The sequence below is a fragment of the Schistosoma haematobium genome, chromosome 2 (genome assembly GCF_000699445.3).
Source record: "Schistosoma haematobium chromosome 2, whole genome shotgun sequence".
In the NCBI taxonomy this organism is placed as follows: Eukaryota; Metazoa; Platyhelminthes; class Trematoda; order Strigeidida; family Schistosomatidae; genus Schistosoma; species Schistosoma haematobium.
The window spans coordinates 5,746,039-5,762,830 of NC_067197.1; the positions used below are offsets into that span (position 1 = coordinate 5,746,039).

Below are 16,792 nucleotides of genomic sequence, written 5' to 3' on the forward strand. Positions count from 1 at the left end.
TCATATGTTTTTATAAGTGTTGGCGTCTTTTAAACCAACTTCATATTTCAGTCCATCCGTTAACGAAGTATTATGCTATCGACCAACACTAGCACTCCACGTTGGAGTTCTAGAACGTTCAATCATACTCTGATTGGCTTGGACCGTTCAGCCGTTTTTGCCTTTCAAGAGGCTCCGCTGAAATTCTCCAGAAGCCGACCTAACATCTTTCTCGAACAAGCTTTCTTTCTGGGATCTACCTGTATTTTGACAACTAGGGTGCGACGGCGTACCATTATTCTTGTAGCACTTCTTCTTGAAAACGACGGTTCGGCCACTTGGTGAGAAGTTACTTAGTTACTTCTCTTAAAGTCTTGTCACTTTACATGGCTTTTTTGATGGCCTTGAATGTAACTGGTAAACCATCAACTGCGCCTTCCAATACTGGGCGTACTTCTGTTTCCGTCTCGATTGCTACCACCAAAGTGTCTCCTTCCTGTTTTACATGTGAGCCAATCAGTCTAGATAAAGCGTCAGCTTGTCCAAAATCAGTAGTAGGCTGGTACTTGATCTTGAAGTCATAACCCAAGAGTGTAGTTCCCCAACGTTGCAGTCTATTTGCCGTGTATACAGGTATACCTTTCTTTGACCCAAAAACTGCAAGTAGTGGCTTGTAGTCTGTTATTAGGGTAAAACGTCGACCACATTTCATCTTGTGGAACATTTTCACTGCAAAAATAATTGATGGGGCTTCTTTCTCAGTCTGACTATAGTTCCCTTCAGTCGTTGTCAAAGATCTGGCAGCGTGTGCGATAGCTTTTTAAGATCCATCAGGAAAAATGTGAGAGATAACTGCGCCCACACCATTGTTAGAAGCATCTGAAGCAACGACTATGGGCAGCGAAGTATTATAATGCGTCGATAGGAGATTGGAAGTCAGGAGTTGCTTGATTTTCTCGAAAGACGCTTGGCAGTCTGCAGACCAATTCCATCTTGTATTTTTTTGTAGTAGGTTGTTTAGTGGGGCACGTAGACGATGGAGATCGGGGAGGAAGGTACCATAATGGCTGACCAATCCCAAGAACGATCGCAGGGTAGTAATGTCCCTGGGTCTAGGCATTGTTTTCACTGCTTCAATGTTCTCTGAATCTGGTCGTCTTCCGTCTTTATCTATTATGAACCCAAGGTACCGTACTTGCTGCATATAGGATCACACTTTTTCGCTCAGAGGCGAAAACTATAATCGGCTATGCGTTCTAGTACCTGGCCCAGTTTCTTCTGCGGGTCCATTTTGTCTACTGCCATAATTATGATGTCGTCTAAGTAAGCTGCTGCCCATGGAATACCTTGTAACATGGTATCCATAATTTGCTGGAAAATAGAGGCCGCTGTCTTCACCCCAAAACGTAGTCGGTTATACCGAAACAGACCTTTGTGTGTGTTGGTCGTTAAGAGATCTTTGCTTTCATCAGATACAGGGATTTGTAGGTATGCGTCTGATAAGTCCAATTTTGCAAAATATCTGCCACCATTCAGCTTAGCGAAAAGATATTCCGGCACAGGCAACGGATACTGGTGGGACTCTAGAGCTTCATTTAATCCCGTGGAGTAGTCTGCACATAGACGGACACTTCCATTCAACTTCTTGACTACCACTATTGGTGCAGCCCAATTCGAGAAGTTTACAGGCTCGATAACACCCATTTGCTGAAATCGTTGTAATTCTTGTTCAACTATTGGAAGAGCAGCATAGGGTACAAGTCTGAGGTGTTGTCAGTACTGACTCGTCTGCAGATACTGTTAATAAGATAGTCTGCTAGTTTAAGTGTTTCTATAAGTTCTAACCCCATTAAGTCGAGTGCTGGCTTCTTTGTAAGATATACTGTTGCATTTGTTGTCGATCGAACGCTATATTCGTTTTATTAAGGTATTTTGATAGGCGCTGTCTTTAAGACCAGAGATAATACACAAATATGAGAGGAAATACTTTATCCGAAGTTTCATTTTTGTACAGATTATCATAGAGATTTATAGATATTGGCGTCTGTTAAATCAACTTCATATTTCAGCCAATCCGTTAACGAAATATTATGCTAAACACCAATAGTAGCACGCCACGTTGGAGTTCTAGAACGTTCCATCATACTCTGATTGGCTAGGACCCTTCGGCTCCTTTTGGGCTTCTGGAGGCTCCGCTGAGGTTCTCCGGAAGCCGACTAAACAATTAACATGTGAACTGTGTCACAGATATCTTCCAGTTGCTCCTCTCACTCTCAAATGCTCAAGCATTGTTCGAAAAGATATCATTGTCAGATATGTTGCCACTACTTTCTTCCATTACTACACATGAAACAGCGAAATGTTGATGTGCTTAACATGAATTCTCTCACTGTATTCTCTTCCAGGCTACGGAACTCGTTGTGATGGAACTCGTTTCTAACCCTTCTCATTTGTTTAAAATTTATTTTTCTTGTGTTTTTTGTTGAATCAGACGATTTTTTGTTCCTTATTCGAACTTTATTTTTTTTCATTTTTCTCTATTGTTAGAGAATTCAACCTTTATTTCTGAACGTTACTTTTTTTCTTGAATTTCAATTATTTGTTTGTGACTTTACTTCTTTTCACTAGCGTTGAAAGCATGGCATCACGATTTATTTTGATTAATGAAATTTGTTTATTGTTTTCCCGTCTTTAGGGATATTGTGCATCTATTATAATTGTTCAACTAATAATAGTAACGATAGTATCAACGCAATCTGTGATAATTACGAGAAATACACTTGTGACAAACACCATAAAACTGATCATCCTGATAATCTAACAATTACGGTAGACGATGTCGTCATGAAAATGTGTGAGTTTCGTGTTTTTGTCTAGTGGTTACATTTGTTGAAACTTGATACAGTTATAAGTTGTCGATTTCGATGTAGTATGTGCCGGTTTTTATTGCTCCGTAAGCTTTGTATATATACACTTATGATGGTTGTTGTTAAAAAAATCGTCATTTCATAAGCAGAATATGTTTGAAATTACACATCCCAGTACCTTTACTTATATTTAAAAATGAACGCTATTTCTGATTATTACTTCACCGTGTAGGGTTGTTTTGAGTTTAACGAATTAGAGAATTGAGGCCGAAGCAACTAGTTTTCATGAGTAAAAAACTAGATGTTGTCATACTCGCATTTCGTCTTGTTGATTTTCAACTCTTGTACTGAACTCATGGTAGAAGAAATTTATGAAAACTGGATCCGAACATTGTTGAACAGGTTTGTTGAAATGAGACGGTATGCTTGAATGAATATAATGACCAGAAAGTTAATGCTAATATGAGGGACATAATTTATAGTTTTAACAGCATGATGCACTGCAATAAATAAATGTGAGTTATCACCGTTCAACTCGTTAAATATCTAATATTTCACTTAAGGTTTCATGTACTATTAACGTTTTATGCACAATCAATGTAAATGTGTAGTAAATAAACAACCGCCACTAAAACCCATATGACATTCTCAATTAATGAATTTCTTTCGCTTTTAGTTGAAATAACGGAGTACCAAGATGTACCGAGTATCAAAGCAGCTGAAATGTTCTACAAAACATGCACCGAAGCCCTTTCGGTGAAAAACGAGTTCATTACTACAAAAGTTATTGATCTAATAGAACTACTTTTCAGTGGATGGCTGATGTCATCAGATGACACACAGCAGTACAATCTCATAGAAAAATTTCTTAGAAGTCGGAAATTCAATCTGACCGCTTCAATTTTACCATTGATATTTCAAGGTGGAAGAACCACTTTGTTTTCCTTGAACCTAATTGGAGACTATTCTCAAGAGGATAATTCAATGATTTATGTAAGATTTCAAACACCACATGTTTTTGATTATTTTCATGCACTATGTACTTCCAAATACATAGTTTAGATGCTCTGTTCAACTTAGAATGCTAGTGATCTGAAATTCGTCCGGAAACCCCTAAAATCACTGAACAGGTTATCGCGTATGTCGATAGACATTGAATAGAATTTGAGCGATCAAGAAATTTCCCTGAGCAACGTTTCATGTAGTCAGTTGGCGAGTTTGGCTACAGACTGTCATATAGTCATAAACCCCAGTACATTGTTCTAATGGTTTGTCCTGCAGTCTAATTTGGCATATTTGCCCACTGTTCTATAGCACAGCAAAATTTATTTCTTTAAAGAAGGAGTTCGACTTCATTCTGTCGGTTGTTTCTATCAGTTTATTCAGCTTAAGTCGCTAGACACAGTTGAGATTCAGATAACTCGTGATGAACGAAATCAGCACAAATAACTGTCAATGATTCGTTTACCTCCAATTACTTCGTTCAATTCCTTATTTTCACTGACTTGAATGAGACGGCCACATGGACATGTGCAGTTACAAAACGAAATTTGTTTGCTGATATTTAAAATTGGTTCATCTTTGTCCGATAATGAAGCACCATTTTATTGTGCAACTAATGTCATCTAATTAAGCAAATCAGACATGTTTATTCTCTTCATAACGTGCGAATAGAGCTGTCATACAAGTGCATAGCACACACTGAATGAAATATTTTGTAAATGAGGACTTGATGGTTTCTGACACTAACTTGTGTTTATGAGACTTTTCATTTTCACTCCTTCTAAACGTGAATGTAAATTTGTCCTTCTAGATTGGACCAGGATCGCTCGATGCATTTGACAGTGAGAAATTAAACATGGTACGATGAAACAAACATTCCGATATAATCGTTTTTATTGCAGTGATTTGGAAAATTCTATTATTCGTTTAATTCGAATATTTCAATGGTTGAAGTCGCGAGTCAATCGAAGCTAGACCACTATTGTAAAGTTGGAAGCAGTGGACGGCTGTTTTTTTCTAGAATGGGACTCCTCAGTAACGCGCGTCCCCGTGATTCGAACACAAGATCTATCGGTCTTGGAATCAACTACTAAATTACCATAATATTCACAAAACCCTTACTTGATATCAATTTTTATGTTGCTAGTCGCGATAAGCATCACATAAGACGGTCTATTAAGCTTATTTGAACGAATAATGGGAAATGCGAGAGAGTACACACACGAGTAAACAGAATGAGAAAAATCGAACTTGACAAGTATGTAGATCATTGCGACGATTGAATACATTCACTAGTTGAGATTTGTAAATCGAACAAGAAAAAATTCAGTAAACATTGTTATGGATCTATGAAAGCAGATTTGACTAAGAAAGTTTATAGCTTTGAATGTCGGTAAAGGTGCGTTTGGTAAATCGAGTGATCGTTATTTGATATAGGTCACAAACTGAAGATATCCAGTCAAATTTCTACTTTGACGTTGGTTCGGGTGATACTGAGTGTTGATATCTGTATGTAATTTGCTACAGTTGATGTATTTTGGTCTGTTATTCTTCATTTTGCTTTAGCGACTTTCAGTAGAGTGTCTCTGTTACTAGCAAGACAAGAACAGACAGTTAAATCCATCCTACCATCACTGCAGAAAGCGTTATACTTAGAGTCATTCGTTAAACTATCTTCGTTTTTATTCGACTGAGTAACTTTGAAATTGATTCTTTTACTTTGAACCACAAATCATGAACTTTTATGTGCATGTAGTATATGATGATAAAATATTTATGTCTTGCGCTTTTCATTGCAAACAGTCAGATCGAATGGACAGTGAAGTCAAAGAACAAATCTTCAAATATTTAGAAAACGTAGGAGCTCTACAAACTAATAAAAATATGATGGACGGTGTTTTTGAAATTTACTCGAAAATAAAAGATGTGAGTACACCGAGAATGATATGATGTGGTTTATTCACATTTGTATCATAAACTATTTACAGTACCTGGTAGAAGGTGAAATCAGTCGTCATTTACAAGAACATATATTCAGTTGGTGGAAAACCGTGGCATTTGGCCAGTGAAATAGAGGCAATTATCAGTAATCATCAGATGGAACTAATGATACAGAATTTCCATGAATACGTGAGCACATGAACACTCAATATCCTACTTTGCAACGACACAGTTATGTTGCTTGCTGATAACAAAACAGTAATCGATTTGGACATCGGAAATATAAAAATGAAACTGTTGCCTTCTATTCACAAACGATCATAAATTTCAGATAGTTAAGTAGATTTGGCCGACACTGGTAATGTTGAAAGCACGAGGCTGTCTGAGAAATTGATAACACTGATCACGGTCGTATAAAGTCGACTGCATAATTAGATCAATAAAATTAATTGGAATATTGACTGCAGGTCTGTGGACCAGTCCAAACTAAAGAACTCTGAGTATTAGTGTTTACCTAGTTTTGAAACCATTCACAATTCTTAACCGTGATGTTTAATTTTCTTCTAATGTCACGCACCATACAGCTGATACTTTTTATCGTGTGGACATATTGTATTAGGTGCAGGAGAAAACCGCGATTGATGAAGATACACTTGTTAGTATTAGTGATCTGGAGCAAATCTGTCCAATCGTAAGTTGAAAATGAGGTCTATTTTGCAGTAGTTTGCTAACTTATTGTCGTCAGGAATAACTTGAAGAATTCAATGTACATCACTACACATTGCAAGTGTGTGAATATAAAGATTGTACTATGTTTTCAGGTGTTTGAGATAACGATCGATTGAAGGCTAGATCGAACTAAGATATTTATGTGTAATACTACCAGTGAATAAACTATTCTATTAAGAGTAACTTCAATCGCACGAGATGCCTCTTTGAATTTGTAAATGAATTTCAAATTATTTATTTTGACCAGATCGATTGGAATGTTTTATTTGAAAATGCATTCGCGCATGAATCGTATAAAAATTTGGAAGTTTATATTCAACGTAAAGAAGCTTTGAGGATGACTTGTAAATTTCTCTTTTCGAAAATTATAACAGAAAAAGGAAGAAAGTAATTTGCTCAAAGTCGAGTTTAATGATTTCTGAAACAAGTTGGTTTCATAAGTACCATGTTTTCACATCCTGTTTGCATTCTGTTGTTCTCATTCGTGTACACGACTTTCGAAGTAATTTACTATAAAACGTGCCCAATGCATGGGAATCTCAGACATTTGTCTGTGTTAATTATAACAAATACTGTTTCATGTAGATATTCCCAATAACAGAATGATTCATTCACATTATTCACTTAAATCAAGATTATAACCGGTGGAATTCGAGTCTTTACATATGTCTTAAGCGTAAAACGGAACAACGATATTATTTTCGTCAGAAAACATGATCACAATCTGACATGTATTTCATTATGCACCAATCATTTTGTTCGTATCCAATCTTCATGTGGATTGAAGGCGAACGACCATCCACAAAATCCTCTCAATCTTTAATCACAGTTGGTTTCATAGGATGAATGAAATTAGTTGAAAATGATAAGGTTGTTGAATGAGCTGGATGAAATCACTTTGATCACTGTATACACAGAGTGTATAAAAATGTCTATTATGTTTGTTTATTTCTCATCGAAGGGTGTGCATTCCTTACCACGTCTGTTTGTTAAAGTTAGATGTTGAAATTAATCGACATCGACTTTCACGAACGACAAATACTGTCGATTTTAAATTGAATGCTATTTGTATAAGACTGAAGTACGTGGTGTTTGTGATGTTTCTTGCAGAGATATACACAATATGCTAGTGATAAAATTTTTGTACAAAATGCGACGTTACTTGAAGAAATATGTCGAAGACTTTTATCCTTCAGATATTGGTGAGTACCATTACTGGTTAAATGAACATAATTATTTATTGACTTATTGTAAGCTGATTTTAAAACAGATGGAAGACAAATAAACGTAATCGAATATATTTCAGATAGATGACGTTTTGTTAATTAATGATACATCCAATAATGCATGTGTTGACTTTATGTGAATGAAAGCCGGAAAACGAATCTGGACAAAGTAACTGGGAGAAATGGTCAAGCAGCCTGTAAACTTACTTGCAAATGAACTAGCCTTATATATCCAAACATGTTGCATGGTAAAATTTGTTAAAGCACCAAGTCTTTCGCTTCAGTCAGATTGTTCGTCGTTTCACATGTTTATTTGGTTTTCCATATGAGTTGAAGGTCATGACATTGTGTTATCATTTCAAGCGGTACCGTTTATGGAAAATATGCAAATACAGTAGACAAATTATGAACACAATGATCCATATGATCTGAGAATGAAGTAGGTCATGTTACTTTCAATTGGTTGCGATTAATATTGTTGAAAGTCGTCTGTTTATAACTTGAAGTATATGTAACAAGATGTTGATGTATTTCAACGAACATTTCAGATGAAAAGTCGTCAACTTGCATTCAGGAATTGAAGGAGAATTTCTGGTGGACAATAAACAAACAGCATAAATATTCTAGTATAAGTAAGAGTACAAAAGATGAAGTGAGTTCCGATTTCAATAATTTATCAATTACCTATTGTCCATAATTGAAAATATGACAGGTTATTACAGGGACACGATTTACATATTGTGTTGAAGAAACAAGCAAATAGTGTAAGGCGTAGTTTGAAAATTTAACTTTCTCTGTGAACATAAATCGGATTGGATGGTTTAACTCAGTCTGTGTTAATCTACAGATGGAACAATTATGAGATATGCTGAATAATAGGAAAGAGTGTAAATCAATTCTCCCGTTATTCATTATTTTCCTAACTACTTTACAGTTATGTAATAAAATTCGAACAATCCATGATAAGGTTTATTCTTTTACTTGGGCACTTTGATCGTTATATCTGTTTATACTAAATAGGTGACTCAGATGTTTGACAAAATGAAGCACAAATTGACTGAATTATTGTCTCAAGGCTCATGGAGCAGTGAAGATGACAAAGAAGAAGCTATTTCAACGGTTTGTTTAGTTTTGATATTGTGAATAATAACCGATTGTACTATTCAGGTTTCCAATATCAAAGTACTATTAATGGATTCAGAATCTTTGAGTGAGGGATACGAAAGCCGAGATAAAATACTCGAAGTACGTTCCTCAAGTGCAACACTAAATATTTTATTATTCCTTAACTTAATGAACAGTTACTCAGCTAGACAGATAACTCAGTCTTTATGATTGAGAAAATATTAGATTTGCTATCAATCTGTTCATCATGCAGCTCATGTAATTATTTTCAACTTGTCGAAAGAACAGCATAAACATATATAGCTATATATCACCATAATTTGAAGTGTTGCATCTGTCGAGCTAGATGGTTCATTTGCGAAGCTTTACTGATTTATTCTGAGTAGCGTCTTCATTGTCCATTTCATCTAGACGTCTTAGTGTTTGTCTTAAAGATTTCAATCGCTTACGTTCCTTTTTTACGCGCTACACCTATTTCACTTAAAAGAGTCTATTTCGTTCGCCTCCCGTAGTTTTACATTGTCGACACGAAACGTTTCTTTAATGTAAGCTGTATTGCGAACAATCGTATTTTCCAGCCTTAAGTAAGAAAAGTTGGAACAAAGACTATTGAAAGACTAGAAGAGTATATAAATGTGTCATCGTACATGTTATCAAACTGTCTTGAACCGAAACTGAAGTATCCAGCTATGATGTGTTAAGGTCATTTGGAAACAATCACAGACATTCATGAACGCCTATCAGTAAACGGATAAATTTCAATAATTACTTGTACATGGTGGAGTTTATCGAGGTGATGTAAATTTGTAAAGACAAAACTTCAATTTCAAATGCGTTGTATTTTAGATATTTGTTCTTCTTATAGAGGTACTGATCGAGTTCTCAGTTTTGCGTATTCATCTTTAATGACAAGTCTTCGAGTGATTTTGTTCACAGTTCACTTTCGATGGCATTATTAAAAAACTGATTGACAAATACTTTCAAACATATGTGAAAAGATTTAAGAAAAAACTAGTATGAGTTTCCCAACAGTTAATGTTGCTGAGCATTAAGATTACAAAACCTGAAATGTGATTTAGTTCAGTATTGATACTTTTAATTTTTGGTTTGTGTACTGATCATTCACTCAATTCTTGTTGTTCCATATAACTTATGTTACACTGCGTGTTCACTATCGTAATTTATTATCTATTACGTCTGTGAATTATATTATGATTTGAGACTTTTCATAAGAAAGAAATGTAGAGAGTAAAAGAAACTTCACTTGTTCTCACACATTATTCTACAGAGGTGCCATCATTCAGAGAAATTATTTCAATGTGTCCTGGGTAACCTTAACAATTACCATTATTTAAGTAACTGAATTAAGCCAGTTGTACAACAATAAGCCATTAAGCTATTCCACTTAATATACCTCAAATCTCCGAACATATGTAGATCAATCTTCAAAAGATTGAATTGTTTATGGTTTACACAGTTGCTTGCTTCATGTTTGTCCAGTGTATGTTATACTGTCATCAACAGAATGTAGATTATTGTGAAAATATAAAAAATGCACTAACCGTTTTGAAATGGATTATTATTTAGTATGCATCGTTTTTCATATAGTTCACATCCGATGCCAGTATTGTTTTAATTGATCTTCTAAGAAAAATTGATCCACTATATCAGTCAGTTGGTCGTCGTTAATTTATGAACCTACCATGGAATTTCAATGAAATGACTTCTGCATCTAAAGAAATGAAAGTTGATATGTTGAAACATCTGTACGATTAAGGTTTCCTTCATTTAATAAATCAGTAACTTTGAAAATAATGAAAAAATCATTTTAATTCTGTTTCAGAATAAACTTTCTTCAGATAACTATCTTATAAATGCATACTACTCGATGAAAGCTAAATTTCTAACATCATTGAAGGCCACTTCGCACGGATACGAATTGTGAGTTGTATTTTGTTACTATGGCTTTTTAATCACTACCCACTCTCATGTAAAATAAACTCTTTGTTCATAGAACAAACACCATTTATAGCATCATAATTCACAACTAGTTATGTTTGAAATAGTGACATCATTCAATTTATTTGACAGTCAACATTGAAATCCTCTTTTGGTTAGAATATTGTCGTAACACTAGAATAAAACGGAACGTGTTTGTCAGTATTTCAGTGTAATGTAATTGCACAGCAATTAGGGACAAAACTTCCGACGGTATAATTTATTTGATTTAATGTAATCAAATAAGGCAAATTTACAACTAATCAATAAAAGTGTAAACATATTTAATTAGGTGATCAAATGTGATCACGGACGTTTATTGATATAATTAGATGGGATTCAATATCTTGCTATTTTAAAATAACTTTAGATGCATCCTTCATCAGGAGGACAGTTGATCTCAAATAGTTGCATGGTATGATACTTAAATGGCTCAAATTTCCTAAATTCGGTAACCTTACTTGAACTCCATTCTATAGAACAGGATATTCACTGTATATAGCAACATACGATATATCGTCAATGAAGAGATATAAAACCAAATTAGTTTAATGACAGGTTTACTCGTCCACTCATTTCTCATGATTTAAAAATAAATGTATCATTCTGAGTAAGCAAATGTTCTTTGCATATTTACAAACTTTTAGACCTGATTTATTCACTTTCCAACCGTTTATAATTGACGGAGGTGGTACAGTGGTTATGACTTCTGGGTTATTACATCCACCGTTTCTGAATACATCACACTCAATATCTGAAAAGTATGGAACTCTCGGATGGCTTCTTGGCCGACAGATTATATCTGCAGGTATGTTTTAAGTTATCCCTTCCCCCCTCTCTGATTCACTATGTTATCGCACTCAGGTACTGGGAATCGGTCACGAACAATTGAGAAATATGTGTGTATGTGAACTGTTTCTGTGATCCTACGAGATCTAGAAAGACTGATTCCTGTGCAGGTCAGAAGTTTATATTCTGAATATTTCAAATATTGATGGTGAAATATTCTCTTCTGAATGTGACGAGTAGAATTTATGTGTAGCTATTGTGTTTTGATATGTCAATGTGTGCATCTGTAATGTGATAGACAGTAAGATATTGATGAAAATATTCATTATCAATGGGTATAGATATACGATTGTAGTCCATCAAATGTTGACTTGTTGAGAGTAATGGTTTTCATCGAAATGTTGTCTTATTAGCTAATAATATAAGGAATGCTGTTCACACATGATATGATTACACTCAAATCAATTTCGAACTCTACATCACTCATCCTACTTAAAATTCACATTAAATTGATTCTCGAAAACTCAGTGTGATAAACGGATATTTTTATTACAGCTTTCAGAGATAACCAGCTAATAGAACAAACGCAATATCAGCCGGAGTGTGGATCAACTGCTTCTACACCGTTCCGAAGTCAACTGTGTTGTTTATCAGCACAAATCAACTCTGGTAGACTTCAGAAAGAAGTAAGACAAATTCAAATGTTATTTTAATCCACGAATTTTCGAATCTTCACACAGTCTTCGACATTTCAATTTTGAAGTTAGATGCCGAAAAATGGCTGGTAAACGAAAGGTGTTATTCATTCTAAGTTTAATGAATAATATGGCAATCAAATGCAGAGATATAATGCATTTGTCATCTGTACATATTTTAAGATTGATATATCAATCAGTCTTTCACCGAAATAGAAAAATGTTTGAAGCCAGAAGTGAATAATATTATCAATAACTTGCTAGAAATACCAATTTAAACAATAAATATGAAATTTTGTTCAGTCGATACGTGAGTTCAGTTGAAATTCAGACCGAAATGAAAACACTTGACGCTTTGCCGCGTCTATGTTCTCACAGTTGTCGTTGTCAATTTTTGTGGGATTAGTGCCGTTAATATTAAAAGCTTGAATTGAGAAAACGCTTTACAGTGTGTTTTCTTCACAATAGGAATTTGTGAGGACCTAGTACAGTGTCATGTAGTTAGTTCAGGAAAGGCAGGTGCTACTAGTTAATCTCATGTCAGGATCCACGAAACGTGATAACCTTTGACTCGCTTGATGTTTTAAGCTGACATTGCCACAATCAATTAACTTTTCTGTGTTTAACAATTCCAACAAATGCAGTGGATCACATATATGAGCGGTTGTTTGCGAAGAAGTGATCTGACAATTAGTTGTCAAATACTGCTCTAAGATATTCAATATCTCCTCCAAAATGAAAATAGAATGACGAAGGTAATTGATTAAAATCTTTGGATAGTACCACAACCATAAACAACTTGTCAATCTCATGAGTAACCATCTTGTATTTCAATCTACGAATAGCACTTAAAGCTTTAAAATGCTTTTTCTGCCTAATAGTTAGATCTCGCTTGTCAAACAAATTATATAAGCTGAAACTGAAAGCGTGATATATATGTCACAGACGTTATAGAAATTTCATGTAATCTCAACTATTTTCTTACCAACTAGAATTTGGAAAAATTGTCAGCTGGTATAAATGGTCTTATGTTATCTTTCGAAGTAAGTAAACTTAAATAACACAGTATTCACTTGATTCCTCAATCGCTAACATTCACAATTGACACATGCATTCTATGTGTTCTCTAGGTTCGAATTGGGCAATCTCATTGTTTGAATTTGAATTTCGCTGAATAATTGACGAATGCGATTTATATTTGATCACGCTTGTATTTCACATCAGGGTGATGAATCAATCAATCAGTATACCTCTTGCTGATGTTTGAGTTATTGTGTAACACTACGAAATGATTATATATTTTTGATATCCCAGAGAGAAGAACATGAAATATTTTACCTTCCGTGATTAGTTTTGGGTGGTTCTTCAGTGTAGGTAAGCACTGAAGTGCTTATTCCGGGTGATTTATAGATGATGTAGATACGATCTATCATGGATGCATTGAAGGCATGGGGGAGCCGGCGGATGTCGGAAAAATGAAGGCAAAGGTGAAGGTCATGGGGGAATTACTGATCAGCAAGTCAAGAATGACTCTTCTTGGGGTCATTTCTATGAACGTGGAAGGCGTTTTGGGATGTCCTTGATATGAATAAGCATGAAATGTAGTGTCAGATTCTTTGAGTGCAGAAGTGTTGGACAATACGGAGAGCGGAAACAAAACTCATTTAAACGTTGTATCATGCCTTTTGTTATTTGAAATGCGCTTGTGATTGTCGGATTAACCAGTAGTTGTTCACTGTATACGAGAATGTGAGTTAGTGAGAAAAATTTCAGTCTTCATAGTGACAATAAACGAAAAAGAATGTGATGGAATCAGAACCCTCACGTTGAAATTCAGAAAACAAGAAGCACGAGTGTGGCAGAACACTTGAAAACAAGACTGAAAGAAAGTTCTGATTGCAGGAGGCACGGGAAGATTCAAATGGATGAAAGAAGACTATGTATAGTTATTAAATAAACATTGTTGTATTTCAACCTTCTTACAGCACCTAAATCTTCAACATGCTTTGAGTGCCTTATCCGCTTATTCGTTAGATCTCGCTTGCGAAAGAAATTATATAATTTGAAAATGAAAACCTGTTATATGTGTTACAGATTTTTTAAAAAACCTCTCTCACCTACATTTGTCTTCGCACTGCCTTGTTCAACAGCTGGATGATTTCCAATATAAATTGCTCTATATTGTTCATTTACTCACATTTCTTGCAGACATACAAGGAAACTTTAAGTGGAAATACTGAAAGCTTAAATGAAAGGAAGATGTTTTTTTCAGCATTCGCCAGAGTAAGTTGTGCAGACCGCTCAAATTTAGTTTGATCGGAAACTCAATTCACAATGATTCTTGTTAAACTTTGTGAGCTATAGTCATTATTGAGAAGAATATCAACACAACTACATTTCAATCATCTTGTGAGTAGAAATGTTATGAACATAAGAGGCTTACTATAGAAATACGTTTCAGTAAACAGAGTATACGACTTGAAAAATGAACCGTAGTAGATCGGTAATATTTGAATGATGAGGTTTGCTGATAAATCATAACATTTTTGCATATACGAATCCATTTTCAATTGAATAGATTCACTGTGCGAACACAGATGCATTATTTTAAATAGCTCTCATTATACTAACAAGATTTTGTTGACCGAATAATACGGAATAATCTATAGGTGTCCCATGAGAATTTCTATCTGGAACAGAGATTGTTGAGCAGGTGAACAGAAAAGTTGAAACTTTCAATCGTCGCCAAGGTCCCGTTATCTCGCTTTTCAACCTAAATTGTCTCTTCTGATGGCTGAATCCAGCTACAAGAATACAGATAAAATACACTGAATTTTGCGAATTCCCAAAGCAGACAGACGTACCGGGAATTCATGATTTCAGTATTTTGGGGTTGATTTTCAAGCAGTCGGTGATAACAGGCTCAACAAGGTCAATCTGTTTCACTTTTAGCGTTTAATATATCAATCATAATGAATATTTTCATCCATTGACAGCCCCGGTCCAAGATCTTCACCCCTTTTTCAGACAAACAAGTTGGTGAAACCTGTTAGGCCCTTCTGGAGAGAAACAGGCCACATCGAAGCACGACACACCCACCGGGGCCAGAATACTTGTTTCTGCAATCCTTTGGAGTATGCCCGATGACAAGCAACTCCATATGATACATACACCACTTTCGAAAATATCTTGTCATTTTTCATTCCAAATGTAATTGTGCTATATTTCTCTGTGGGTTTGGTAATCGATTGGTGGGTGTCGGTAAGAGTGAGTGATTAGCTCGAACTCCACCACCATAGTTACCGCTCACGTTAGTACATGAGTCATTGGTCCCACTATCCAGGAGGCACGACGCGGACGTGTGAGTCGGATTTTGCCTCCCGTCCAAGATCTAATAACACTATAAAAAACAGTGGTTCACTATGATACAACAAGCATGTCACATCTTACAGAACCAAAAATGAATAAGATGATTTTGGCGTAGGCTAATTTGTTTGAGTAAATAATAGATCACAAAGTGTTTCAGTGCATTTTTTATCTTCATTTGTAGGAAAACACGGTTCAAAGCTCCTTCTAGTTTTCTCGAAATAACTTTCGTGTCTCATGACGTATTGAAATGATTGTTAGTTATCTTCAATGAATTATAACTACAGTGTAATAATGCACATTATTCTTTTTTTTCTTTTTTTCGCATATTCCTAATAACTGAAGATGATGTGTGGCGGCTTATTATCACATATTATTGATCGCAAATCACAGTCTTCTATCCAAGACTACGAATACATGTAATTCATTTGTATTTTCATAATATGACGTTTAAAATATTGTCAGTCAGTTTCCGTCTGTCAAATCTATCATGTAATCCATAATTTTTACCCGATTACTTAATACAGCCAAGACTAATACTACAAACATTCACTTATTTAAACTGTGGCTTAAACAGTGCATATATGGTTGTGTGCGTCAACGTATGCAAATGTTTAGCTTACAATCGTTCACATGAAATGCATTTCAACAAATACTGTGTAGTGTGTTCATGAATGAATTATCATAATAGCACACTAAGTTTTCCATTGATAGTTCCACATATTTCATTCCAATTTTTTTCGTTTTCAGTGTGAACGATGTTGTGAAATACAGTCAAGGATTTTCAGAAACATACCAATGTGAAAGTGGTTCGGTAATGAATCCTGTGCGCAAATGTATTCTTTAGAAGCAAACATTATTAGTGTGTGCAAAAGTATTCGTTTGTCTGTCTAATGGATTCCATAATGAAAACTATTGTAATGTATCACTTCAATTGTTCAAATAATAAACATTTTAGTACTGTAAATGAAGTCGAATATTTGAATTTTACAGTCGGATCAATCGATTCTGACAGGTCAAATAAGGAGAACATTATGGTTTTAATCCAGTGGAAGAATTATTCTGAAATTTCGTT

At 35.1% G+C, this 16,792-nt stretch overlaps 1 protein-coding gene across 1 annotated transcript in view; it reads left to right on the top strand.

The window, feature by feature from the left end:
• MS3_00010730 (uncharacterized protein) overlaps nucleotides 1-16,564 on the top strand; it is a gene marked incomplete at its 3' end in the record, with an annotated part of 29,031 nt that extends 12,467 nt beyond the window's left edge. The window contains exons 3-19 of the mRNA XM_051219125.1: nucleotides 2,675-2,833; nucleotides 3,523-3,839; nucleotides 4,660-4,707; nucleotides 5,652-5,774; nucleotides 6,409-6,480; nucleotides 6,766-6,905; nucleotides 7,629-7,720; nucleotides 8,293-8,396; nucleotides 8,765-8,863; nucleotides 8,912-8,989; nucleotides 10,713-10,810; nucleotides 11,515-11,675; nucleotides 12,212-12,342; nucleotides 13,344-13,394; nucleotides 14,560-14,634; nucleotides 16,063-16,136; nucleotides 16,468-16,564. Of these exons, the coding sequence (XP_051067328.1) occupies nucleotides 2,675-2,833; nucleotides 3,523-3,839; nucleotides 4,660-4,707; nucleotides 5,652-5,774; nucleotides 6,409-6,480; nucleotides 6,766-6,905; nucleotides 7,629-7,720; nucleotides 8,293-8,396; nucleotides 8,765-8,863; nucleotides 8,912-8,989; nucleotides 10,713-10,810; nucleotides 11,515-11,675; nucleotides 12,212-12,342; nucleotides 13,344-13,394; nucleotides 14,560-14,634; nucleotides 16,063-16,136; nucleotides 16,468-16,564 (1,919 nt within the window). The remainder of the gene's footprint in view (nucleotides 1-2,674; nucleotides 2,834-3,522; nucleotides 3,840-4,659; nucleotides 4,708-5,651; nucleotides 5,775-6,408; nucleotides 6,481-6,765; nucleotides 6,906-7,628; nucleotides 7,721-8,292; nucleotides 8,397-8,764; nucleotides 8,864-8,911; nucleotides 8,990-10,712; nucleotides 10,811-11,514; nucleotides 11,676-12,211; nucleotides 12,343-13,343; nucleotides 13,395-14,559; nucleotides 14,635-16,062; nucleotides 16,137-16,467) is intronic.
• Between the last annotated feature and the right edge of the window lie 228 nt (nucleotides 16,565-16,792).